At 44.8% G+C, this 13380-nt stretch overlaps 1 protein-coding gene across 1 annotated transcript in view; it reads right to left on the bottom strand.

The window, feature by feature from the left end:
- Positions 1-13380, bottom strand: part of LOC307232096 (RNA polymerase II elongation factor ELL) — a 33560-nt gene that overhangs the window by 16209 nt on the left and 3971 nt on the right. Inside the window, exon 2 of the mRNA XM_080002977.1 lies at positions 10306-10353. Within this exon, the coding sequence (XP_079859103.1) occupies positions 10306-10353 (48 nt within the window). The remainder of the gene's footprint in view (positions 1-10305; positions 10354-13380) is intronic.

The following is a 13380-nucleotide window of genomic DNA, read 5'->3' as shown; positions in this document are numbered from 1 at the left end:
GCCAATTACAAAAACCAATAACATAAAATCACATGATATAACTGTTATCTAACGTCATCTAAGATAACATAAAAGCTCTGGCTGAGTGATGACCTGCCTGGTGGAGACGCACGCTCCATGAATCCCTGGCAACCAAACATCTCCGCTGAACCTGATTAATACGGTGACCTACTTTTACACTGAAAGGTTAACACAGAAAGTTATTGACCTGCAGGAAGCGCAGCCGTAAAAACAGCTTGAGCAACAGCTTGGTCTAGTTTTTCAAGCTGAAAATGGACGATTTGGGACCATTGTAGAGCACTGTCCTACATTCTGGAGCGGGTCAGAAATAAGTAAGGATCCTTCATAAGAAAATACTGCCGAGTGGGACTGTGCCACAGTTCTACAGTGCAACAGTCCTACAGTCTGATAGTCTTACAGTCCAACTGTCTTACGGTCTTATAGTCTCACAGTCCAACAATCTTACAGTCTTATAGTCTTACAGTCCAACAATCCTACAGTCTGATAGTCTTATAGTCCAACAGTCTTACAGTGCAACAGTCCTACAGTCTGATAGTCCTACAGTCCAACAGTCCTACAGTCCAACAGACTTAGTCTTATAGTCTTACAGTCCAACAGTCTTATAGTCTTAAAGTCCAACACTACACTACATGATCCTACACTTGGCGAGCGGCGACTTTGCCAAGAGCAAACAAAAACAAATCTAATGGAGCTTTCTAATGAACAAAGGTTTACTGTTGTGGTTGCGTGTGTGCTAATGTCTTTTGTGCCAACAAAAGAAAAAAAAAGGACGTGGAATTTGGAGGAGGAGTAGGTGGGTCAACGTGAACTGCATTGATTAATACTGCAGAGAGTTGGAGGGAAATATGATCATTATAAATGTCTTAAATAGTGAAGTACAATGAAAATACCTAATATTCCTTTATTTTAATATACATTACATGCAATCCACAGCTTCTATATTACTCCTCCTCCTCCTCCTGCATTACAGTCTTAATGTTTTACAGTCTAACAGTCCTACAGTCTTGGAGTCTTACAGTATTACAGTTCAACAGTTCCAAACAACATACTTTAGTGGAGCAGTCACACCGATCAGCCATAACATTAAAACCAGTGACAGGTGAAGTGAGTAACATTGATCATCTGGTTCCAATGGCACCTGTCAAGGGGTGGGATATACAGTACTAGGCAGCAGGTGAAGAGTCAGTTTTTAAAGTTGATGTGTTGAAGCAGCGTTAGGATCTGAGCCACGTTGACAAGGAGCACATTGTGATGCTGGGTCATCGACTGGGTCAGAGCATCTCCAAAAGCACAGGTCTTGTGGGCTGTTCCCACTATACAGTAGTTACTACCTACCAAAAGTGCTCCAAGGAAGGACGACCGGTGAACCGGCAACAGGGTCATGGGGCCCAAGGCTCATTGATGCACGTGGGGAGCCATGTCTAGTACGTCTGGTTCGATGCCACAGAAGAACTACTGTAGCACTAAGTGTTGAAAAAGTGAATGTTGCTGTGATAGAAAAGTGTAGAACACACAGTGCATGGCAGCTTGCTGCGTATGGGAGTCACAGTGTCCATGCTGACCCCTGTCCACCCCTGAAAGCACCTACAATGGACACGTGAGCGTCACAACTGGACCAGGGAGCAATGGAAGAAGGTGGAGGTCTGATGTATCAACTTTTCTTCTACATCATGAGGATGGGTGGGGTTAGGGTCCGATCCGATGGAGCATCTGGTGGATGTGCTGGAACAACAAGCCCGATCCATGGGGGCCCCACCTCCAACTTGCAGGACTTAAAGGATCTGCTGCTAACGTCTTGGTGCCAGATACCACAGGACACCTTCAGAGTCTGGTGGAGTCCATGCCTCCACGGGTCACAGCTGTTTTAGTGACACGAGGGGAAGGTACACAATATTAGTGTTATTAGTGGTGCTTTTAATGTTGTGGCTGATCAGTGTATAATGTCATTCCACACTGCAATACACTCACAGCATGGCATTTAACTGAGAAGAACTATTTCTTAAGATCCAAGATAGTAAGAAAGTAAAGTAAGAAAGTAAGTATACTGTAGTTCACAGTAAGTAGAGAGAAAAAAAAGCTCTATCGGATATGGGAGAAAGAAAGGGAAAGAATCCGACCCTCGAAGAAATCTCACGTGAAACATCAACGCTACTGTTGCAACACAGTGTAAAGAGAAGTAGAGAGTAGGCCACGTGTGTGGGAGTTGAAACTTCCATACCACAAACTGGATGAAGCACAAAGCAAAAGCAAAAAGAAATATGACAAATGTATTCAGCTGCTAAGAAGAAAACATGAACAGTTAGAGAGAGATTAGAGTTCAAGGTATCGATAGATACTCAAAATTTCAGGATCCGTATTGGCATTGGAGAAGAAAAAGTGGTATTGTGGCCTCTAAATGTAAGCCAAATCCAAATGATCCAGGTCTGCATTTCTTCTTGTCTTCTTCAATGGACGCCTCCTCTTCCAGCACCCCTCCTCCTCCTCTTCCAGGACCCCCTCCTCCTTCTCTTCCAGCACCCCTCCTCCTCCTCTTCCAGCACCCCTCCTCCTCCTGTTGTGAACCCCAGCGCATGGCATCCACCCTGCCCCCACCCCTCCTCAACGTGCACGACACAAAGCGCCCAGAGCCCGGCGACACTTCAGACATACAACTGACCATTAATTCTGACCTATTTATGTCCCCAGCCCCCCTCACAGGAATCACGAGACTCCCATAAATGTCTGCTTTTTTTTCCGCTAATTAACCAGGATAAACCGAGCAGGCATCAGAAATGCATGGGACGAGCAGACAGGCCGGGTCCTCCAGACCGACCGCTTCAACGCACCGTCTGCAGCATCTCGGACACATTTAGAGGCAACAAGTCATTGAACATTGGGCTGCAGAAGTGGGTCAAGCTGGAACAGCTTTGTTTAGTCCTGTTAATTATGCTGCCTGATGAGGGGTTCACCCTGCTGTCTGAGTGAGAGCCATATCCAAACAGAAGTGGATCAGTGGTCGTCGCAGGGCAACAAAGGACAACTTGTGTTTTAAAATCAGAAAACCATGAGGACAGCCCAGTCTCATGAGGTCGTCTTAAAAATGTTCTCTGTCAATATTTTGACAAATTGATTATTGTCATGTTGATATAATGACCAGCTCAGGAACTGATGGTTGAATCGACAATGATGTCACAGACGAACATCAAATGGAAAACTAGAATATACCAGATTTACAGTAAAAGGAAGTGATATCTGTTGCTACTCCAGAAAGAGAGGGACAAGGGTGCCTACTTTACCTCTACTTTACCCCACCTCTGCTTTACCCCACCTCTGCTTTACTCTACCTCTACTTTATTCCACCTCTACTTTACTCCACCTCTACTTTAATCTACCTCTTCTTTACTCCACCTCTCCACAGTACCTCTCCCCCTAAAGTGCCACTGCACGACCCTTAGCCTGGTGTGTTTCAAGCCCCTCGGGACCCTTTGCTCAGATTCCTCCGCCACTCCTGTCCTGCCACCTTGCACACTTCAGATTCTAATTCTAATGGATGTCACTCAGGTCAGACTTCCTCCATCTTCATCACCATATGTCACCTCACTGATCAGTTCCCACTGCACAGAGGCTCCTCCCGGGGTCACATGTCTCATTTGTTAGAGTCTGCTCGAGCATAATGTGACATAAAGGGACATACAGCTCCGGGCTCTCCACCAGCCTCATTTGTAAATGTTGTGTTTGGAATTGAAACATTTAAATTAATACTTAACAAAACAACGGGAGTTTCCATTCCCTTGTGACAGGACATGAAGGTGGTGTTGTTACGAACAGGGACCGCAGAGCAGTAACTACATGCAAAGTCTGCCGCACTACTGACGTCGTTCCCGATAAAGATCTGCTCCACAGCGGCAGGCCGACCCTCCTGGAAGCTCCAGAGTCACTGCAGCTTTCCATCTGTGACTCAGAGCTTCCATCGTGGATCTGTGGTCTGATCCCTTGTCCCCGGGCCTTCTGCCCTCCGATGAGCCCCAAACCACAGCTTGAGGTTCAACTAGCTTCTCACACCTGGAATGAAGTCATTAAATACATTTTAAATCAAAATCATCAATAAGATCAAGACCCCGTATCTACACATTTTGGGAAATTCATATTTTAACACATGATTTGACAGAGTTTGTCATTTTGTTAAGTCCTCACAATATTTCCGTTAAATCATTCAATCCACAACCATCGTTTGTCCTCACTCATGGTGTTACTACGGCAACGTTACAAAACTTCCTGCCAGGCTACTACCTAATGCATAACTGCTCTGACTGGCGGCTACCACAGGAATGTAAACAAACATATTGGATCATATTTACCTTCCAAAAAAATACCAGTGATTGTGTAAAACAATTTCCCATGGGGGGGTTTAAACTGTTCAGTGCAATATTGTTGTTGAACGCAAATGAAAATCGAAGACAGAAGCCACCTTGGCTTTCTCGCTGAATTGCATTTTCAAACATTCCTGCAAATTTATTTCAATAACAACAAAAAGGCTCCAAAATTGATGCTGAAAGATGCTGCAAATTCAATGGTGTTGATCACTCAGTTCCTCTCCCACAGCCTGGCTTCTACAGCAAAGCTCTTCTACTCTCTTCTATTCTCTTCTACTCAGACTCCAACCCTCCAGCTCAGCGTCACGTCACGTGCCAACATGTGTTTTAAAATCCTGCCAGATGATTTGTAGGACGTTGAGCCATTCGACAGTTAGAGCCATCCAAGCCAAATGGCATCACCTCCCCCCCCGACACACACACACACCTCCCCCCGCAGACCCCACCCCCCATGGAGCGCATGCCGAGGTACAATAACTGCCTCTATGGCTGCAGCCACCACATCTGCTGCTGGCGTTTGGAGACATCAGAAACTGTCAGGCTGCTGGAGGTGTTCACTGTGTGTATGTGTGTGTGTGTGTGTGTGTGTGTGTGTGTGTGTGTGTGTGTGTGTGTGTGTGTGTGTGTGTGTGTGTGTGTGTGTGTGTGTGTGTGTGTGTGTGTGCGTGTGGGTGTGAGTGTGTGTGTGTGTGAGTGTGTGGGTGTGAGTGTGTGTGTGTGTGTGAGTGTGTGTGGATGTGTTTGTGGGGATGTGTGTGTGTGTGTGTTTGTGGGGATGTGTGTGTGTGTGTGGATGTGTGTGTGTGTGTGTGTGTGTGTGTGTGTGTCTCAACACCTCCATCTGGAGAAGAAGATGGTTTGGTTGAAGAGATTCACTTTACTTCTCTGGTTTGGTGCTTTTAGCCAAATATCCTCCCTTCTCTCCTTTCTCTCTTCTCTCCTTCCACTCTTCTCTTCTTCCTCTCTTATCTCCTTCCTCTCTTATCTCCTTCCTCTCTTATCTCCTTCCTCCCTTCTCTCCTTCCTCTCTTCTCTCCTTCCTCTCTTATCTCTTTTCTCTCTTCTCTTCTTCCTCTCTTCTCTCCTTCCTCCCTTCTCTCCTTCCTCTCTTCTCTCCTTCCTCTCTTATCTCTTTTCTCTCTTCTCTCCTTCCTCTCTTCTTCGGCTGCTCCTCCCTGCGCTCCTCGCGCACCGACACCGCTTCCCATTGTTTCCCCGTCTCTCTCTCTCTTGTTGTTCCATGATCTTCCCCCACGGGGTGTGGGGCCGCTGGATTATTCATGAACAGCAGAGACGTGTGGCCGCCGGGGGAGGGGGGGTTGACAGGGTGGGGGTTTGGGTGGAGGACGAGGCGGAGGAGGGTGCAGCGCTGTCCAACCCTCTGGAATGCACCAGGAACCACGGGAGGGGCTGATGAGGCCCATGAAGCTGTTTACATGACACGATCAATACTACTGAACAGAGAGAGAAACACTTTGACTTGAGTTCTTGTTTGTACTTGTTTGTAGTTTCCTCACGTCAGTCTACTCTTTAAATCAGTATTTCCAAAAGAAGAAAGAAAATCGCAATTTGACAAATGAGCACTGAGGAAATGGCATCAAAGTCACAGACTCAAGGAAACTATGATGGTTTCTACAACTTGGTGGCGTGTGATTGGTTCAACTGCTTCATAAAACTATAAAACCTCTATCAAGTACTTCAGAGCTTCAAACTGGTGACATTCCAAAGTTTACATTTCATGTGATTTATGAAGGAAACAATTCAAATATGCAGCGTCTATCTGAATCAGGACAGCAGACATTACTAAAAAGAAAGAAAATATATGAAGATATGAGAAATGTATATGAAGATATATGAATTTAACCAATGTTTCTCTTTTTATTTACTCCCATTTTAATCCATACGTTTTTTCTTTGTTTTCTTTCTCGACTCGGCCGCCATCCCATAAACCTGCAGTTATATAATCATGTAATCTGTCCTGCAGGTCAGAGGTCAAACTTCCGCTCTCAGTTCAAACTTTAAATTGAGGAACTCGAGCACAAACAACACTTTACAACCGTTTCTGTTTGAAATCACAGTCCACAGAAGATTCCTCAAACCAGTTTGGGAGGAAGGAGTTCGCCACACGGGCTGAGGATAGCGTCATTATTGACAAAGTGGAAAACAAGGCTTTCTTCATCATTTTATCATTTGTCAGGATTAATATCCTGTCAAATCCTGGGAACTGACTCAAAGGGAAAGAAATGCATATTTGGGCCCTTACCTCAAAACATAGATAATACTTCAATTGAAATATTAGTTATACTTCATTTACATGATGCATTATGTGTTGAAGATACCCTCTGTACAGTAAGTATTGAATGTACAAAAACACTGTATACTGTGAAACTTTCAGATGTCACCAGAGGGATCAAAGTGCAGCGGTTGCCGTAGCGACGGAGGAGGCAGATGAGACTCATATTTACAATCCCCTGCCTTCGAACCCAGACGCTGAGCTGAAATATTCACCGCAAGCCTCCACCCTCAACCTGTTTGGATCTGAGCTTCATGTGTTTGGTCCAGAACCAGGAGGCTGCAGGAGAACCGAGCTCCTCAAACACAGGACAGAAGACCTCAGTGTGTAAACAGTCGGACCACCGGGTGTCACAGGGTCCTGCAGAGAAACATCTGGAGGAACAGAACGTTCTTTCCAAGAACCTTCCAGGGGGTGGAGGGTTAAGAACTAGGATGACTCTCAGAGCGACGGCTGGAGGTGAAGCTCTGTGGCGGTCCAGGGTCAGAGTCCTGCTGGTGTCCTCCAGGGTTCATACTCAGGAGGTCTGAGCTTACACACACCTTGAAGGTTGCACAAAATCAAATATCTCCACATATTTGGACGGACACCTCGATATTGGATATTTGACGATATTTTGTTGATGACTTGGTGCTTTCATAAGATATTTCCAAGCATGAAAGATTTGAGAAACAATCATGAGCAATGTGGACATTATGACCAATCAGGTAGACATTAACTTTGCTGTAATACAGCCGTAAAGACAACATTTAACCACATCACAATATTATGACAACCAAAACCCCAGACAACATCTAGTCTCATATCACACTATCCATATTAAATTGATATATTGCAAAGCCCTCCTCACGCCCGGCTTCACACAAACACAGAAACAGTTTTAACTCTCTTTCAGCAACACACATGAAGCATCACACTCTCTGTAAAGTCTGCAAATATGCGGTGGCGGGTGGTGCCAGCGCTGGGTGGAGGGAGTTCTCCATCCAGACTCTTGTCACGCGCGGTGCCCCCAGTGGTGGGAAGAGCTCCCCAGCGCATGCTCTGCAGAGACACTCATAACTTTCAAGAAAGACCTGGAGACCTGCTCTTCCAGCAACTAACATCAGTACTCATCATATTGCACTTCAATAAATAAAATAAACACTAAACACTACGTTTCACAGAACAATATAATATCCAATAACTAGTCTAATAATGGACCCAAACTCAGATTGCAGAAGAATTTTCTTTTCGTTGAGTTTCAAACCGTCGGCTCAGTGGAAGTTTCCCGATCGGAAGGAGAAGAATCATCAAGATATGGGATTCCAGACCCAGGGAACCCAAAGCAACGCAGCATGTTTCTAAATTCCTGTTGAGTATTGTAAGTAAATTAAAATTTAATATTTCTGAAATGCAGAAAACGTTTACGCAGTTTGAGCGATTTCTGCACCTTTGACTGAGTTCACCAGAATAATAATAAACATGTTCTCTTCCATTAAATGTCTGAACCTCTTGGATGTTATTCTGAAGTAACTTGAGGTAAAACCATTTCCTGTCTGGGTTGGACAGACTGCAGCGGGTCCCCAGCTGACGTCCAGTTACGAGGCTCACAAACTGTTGGATGCCGTCGTGTTAAATGACGCCTGAGGAGGCACCATGGAGGGATCACAAACAGGAAGTGACATCACAAGACGGACATAGAGATCTGAGAAGCCAGTGAGGGCTGCGATGCTGCATTCCACTGCAGTCTGATCTCTGAAAAACCCAACATCCTACTTCCTAAAAGTACAAAAGGAACAGCTGTTTAAGTCCAAATCTCAGTGTCTTTCCTTACGAGTTTGATCAGAAAACAGCTTGATAATCCATCGTTTTGAAAATGGCGTCCTCAGCAGTATTTTCCCACTTTCTACTTAATATTCAAATGTATATAAACCTTCAGCGTCAAGACGACGACACTGTAAGCCACACTGTCATCACCATGGCAACAGCTCAATACATCAAGTAGTAAGTAAAGTAATACAGTACTCTATGACAACTTTACTGTGTTACTATAACACAGCAGATCGTGTTTAACAAATGAGGTGATTCCTTACCGGCTTGATTATCGATTAGTTAAAAGTCTAGATGATGATTTACAGAATTGATACCGTTTTGTTAAACTGAGAATTCTAATTATCAAGTGCAATTATGTGTCTCTCTATACACACTTGAATATAAATATACACACACACTGTTATTAAGATGTGTGTGTGTGTGTGTGTGTGTTATCGACTATCTTTTTAATACCGAGAATATAGACAGGATATGCAGAGGAATATTTCACTGTTTCCAACCTGAACAGCTCCCACCCCACCCCGCCCCCAGCAGAGTGCCATGTTCACCATCGCTCTTCCCCCTCCAACGGTTAATCTACCCCCCAACCCCCATCCCACCTCATTAATGCCCCATCGTGTGTGTGTGTGTGTATGTGTGTGTGTGTGTGTGTGTGTGCGCGTGTGTGTGTGTGTGTGTGTGTGTGTGTGTGTGTGTGTGTGTGTGTGTGTGTGTGTGTCGGGGGTGTCTATGCTTGAATTCCACAAAGCAATTTGAATATGTAATGTGCTGCTCAGATATAATCACCAAACCCTATTGGCTGATTAGCAAACACTCCACATCATTCCACAGAAGGACTCGTGTTGACCTGGATCTCTTCTATCTATGAATGGTTAATCGATCATCTAGATCACAGATGATACAGCTAAATGATCATTCGCCACCATTTTTTTGGGGGTGGGGGGATGCTCCCCTCTTGCAAGATCTTTAACATACAACGCAGCGTTCTTCTGCTTCAGCCTCAGTTTGTGACTGGTGTTTTAAGCCAAACCACTTTCCATCATACAGCAAAACCTTTTTGAAATACTTAGCTGGGAATAAGGAATTAGCAAACCAGGACAGAAGATAAGAGAAGATAATGCTGCTTCCATTTGTGCCCTTCTATGCAGTGTTTACATCTGGAAGGATTTGGGAGCGAATCACTTGACAACACATGTACAATTTGTCCTGCGTCCCCTCTGAAGCCTTGCTGCGTTCCCCCTGGGGTGCACATACCCCTCTTTGAGAACCACTGTTCTAGAACAGAGGCAGGAAAACCATCGTCCTCCATCTCCATCCCTTTATTCCACGTGCTCGCTGTCAGAGCCCCAGCTCCTCCCCCGCCTCAGAACAAAGCCTCCCCAGTCTGCCCAGTCCCCGCTCTGACCCAGTAACCCTGCTGGCAGCCTGGGGTGGCAGCCATGCTCCTGGGGAGCCTGGGTGTTGGGGGTCGGGGTCCTGGGGGTCAAACCACCCTTGGTCTCCGGGTGTTCTCCTACAGGAGCAGAGCTATTTCCAGCAGCTTCCTGCTGCAGGGATGCCGGCTGCCCCTCCAATCCAAACTAATATTTCTATGAGATCATGAACGTAGAGTCCGTCTACGGAGTGTGCAGCCACGCTCTTCGTGGTTCATCCGGTTTCTACGTCTTTAACATCTAAGGAATGATGTGTATGAAAACAACTGCTTTCTTAACTCCTAAAACCACCAGCAACATCATCACAAAATCTGATTTAAACTGGTGTTCCACAGCTTCAGAGCAAATTCAACTACATTTCTAGAACATTAGGAGGTTTTAAAAGACGTCCTACCCCTTGGCTCCCCTTGAAGCAGATCGCTGGCTGGTTCGGCAGAGATTCCTAGAGGAAGAGACAACAGATGACTTCGTTTTAACATTAACATTTTTTAATAAAAGCCATTTTACGAAATATTCTTATATAGTTGAACATACACGCTCAACTGAAGTTATTTTAATAAGCTCAGCTTGGCACAAAACATCAAAAGGTTCAGTTCATTTTCCTGGGGAATAAACTAATGAGCAGTAGAATAAAGGCCAAATAACAGTAGAATAACAGCTGAATAACAGTAGAAGAATAGCAGAATAACTGTATAATAACAGCAAAATAACAATAAAATAACATTTATTAATAGAATATTAACAGCAGAATAACAGCATAATAACAGTAGGATTACAGTATAATAACAGAAGAATGACAGCAGAATAAAAGTATATTAACAATAGAATAACAGTAGAATAACAGTAGAATAACAGTAGTATAACAGTAGTATAACAGTATAATAACAGCTGAATAACAGAAGAATAACAGTATAATAACAGCAGAATAACAATAGAATAACGTTATAATAACTGTATAATAACAGCAAAACAGTAGAATAACAGTATAATATCAGCAGAATTACAGTAGAATAACAGCAGAATAACAGTGGAATAACAGTAGAGTAACAGCTGAATAACAGCAGAATAGCTGTAAAATAGCAGCAGAATAACAGTAGAATAACAGCAGAATAGCAACAGAATAACAGTAGAAAAACAGTATAATAGCAGCTGAATAACAGCTGAATAACAGCAGAATAACAGTATAACAGTGGAATAACAGCAGAATAACAGTACAATAACAGTATAATAACAGTATAATAACAGTAAAAAAAACAGCTGATACCAGCAGAATAGCAACAGAATAATAGTAGAAAAACAGTATAATAATAGTTTCATAACAGTAAAACAACAGTATAATAACAGTAGAATACAGTATAATAACAGTTTAATAACATTATATGACAGTTCGATAACAGAGTAGAATTACAGTATAATAACAGAAGAATAAAAGTATAATAACAGCTGAATGACATTGGAATAACAGTTTAATAACAGTAGAATAAAAGTTTAATAACATTATAATAACAGCAGAATAACAGTATAATAACAGTACAATAATAGTAGAATACAGTATAATAACAGTTTAATAATAGTATAACAGCATAATAACAGTAGAATAAAGTTTTATAACAGTAGAATAAAAGTTTAATAACAGTAGAAAAACAGCTTAATAGCAGTAGAATAACAGTATAATATAACAGGGGAGAAGACGACAGCCTGGGGGAGAAGACGACAGCCTTCACGAGGCCTCTCCTGTGAGTAGTGAGAAATGGTGCAAGACCAACTCACGAAACTAATGTCGCCAAAGAATCATCGAGCTGGCAGACCAAGGTACAAGCCAATGCCAAAACCAAGGCAGAGAACATCCTCTTTAGGACGGGCGGACACCCCCACCGTCGAAAACCAAGGTCTGCCGGTGCTCCAACTCAATGTCGAGGGCCTTACCATCGCCAAACTCGAAGTCATCAGGCATCTCGCCGATTCCAACAAAGTGGCAGCGGTCCTCCTGCAAGAGACACACTGGGTGTCCGATGAAAACCTCAAGCTTCCTGGGTTCTCCCTCGCTGGATCCATCCACAGCAAGAAGCATGGAATGGCAACCTTCGTCCGAGATGGTTTGAGCTGGGCAGCCACCAGCCAATCTCCACCTGGCTGCAACATCGAGTGGCTGGCCACTAAAATCCAAGAAACATCTGTCGTGAACGTATATAAGCCCCCACCAACAGCGCTGACTGCATCATCACTTCCATCCGTGACTGCTCCTGCCATCTATGCAGGTGACTTCAACTAGGATTGGGGTTACCAACACACATCACAGGATGGAGAAGCACTGAGTGAGTGGGCCTCTAACGTTGAGGCAGTACTGCTGTACGACCCAAAGGAGCCCCCAAGCTTCTGCTCTGCACGTTGGAACCCTTATACCAACCCAGATCTGGCCTTCGTCATATGCCGCAGTAACGACCTGAAACCGGAGAGACGTGTCTTGGACAGGTTCCCTCGCTCACACCACCGGCCATCCATCATCAAAGTACCATCCCTAGTACAGCCGGTAGCTGGCAAACCGGTCAGGAGATGGAACTTCAGGAAGGCGAACTGGCAGTCGTTTACGGTGGAAACAGAAAGAAGAACTGCTGGTCTCATGGACCCAGAAGCAGAAGACGTGGATGCTGCATACAGTGCCTACTGTGAAGTCCTCCTAAGGGCAGCAAAGCACAACATCCCACGTGGCTACAATAAAAACTATATCCCGGGCTGGGATGAGGAGTGCAGCTGCCTGTTGCGCCAACACCAGCAGGCGATCACCAGGGAAGAAATGGACGCAACAGCAACAACCCTACTGCAGAAGCTGGATGACACCCGAAGGGCTAGGTGGACGGAAGTAGCGGAATCCATCGACTTCACCCACTCCAGCCGGAAGGCGTGGCAGACCATCAACTTGCTCTCAGGGAGAAAAACAACACCTCGTAGGTGTCCAGTGACTGCAGATGCTATTGCTTCCCAGCTCCTGAAAAATGGTCGCTTCCCTGATGCGGACAAAAACTTCGCACGACTAACATCGTGTGAGGTATCATCCCTCTCCAGAGCAGCCAGCGCTGATGCTAATCTCTCAGGAGACTTCACAGCAGCCGAGCTAAAGGCAGCAATTAAAAAACTGAAGCTGGGCAAATCACCAGGTCGAGACAATATCCACCCAGAGTTTGTTATGCACCAAAGTGAAAGAACATCTCAATGGCTACGCACATTCTTCTCATCATGCTTCCGGAGGTCCAAGCTCCCGAAGACCTGGCGCCGTGCTTCCATCATAGCCTTGCCAAAGCCGAACAAACCCGCCGAAGACCCGAAGTCCTACAGGCCCATATCCCTGCTCTGTGTCCCGTACAAGATTCTGGAGAGGCTGATCCACAGCCGCATTGAGCCAGTGGTGGACCCTCAACTCCCACCGGAACAAGCCGGCTTCCGCAGAGGCAGGTCAACGGTGGACCAGGTA

This window comes from Zeus faber, assembly GCF_960531495.2.
Source record: "Zeus faber genome assembly, chromosome: 6".
Classification (NCBI taxonomy): Eukaryota; Metazoa; Chordata; class Actinopteri; order Zeiformes; family Zeidae; genus Zeus; species Zeus faber.
Note: the sequence above shows the minus strand (reverse complement) of the source record. Positions and strands in the feature narration are given on the sequence as shown.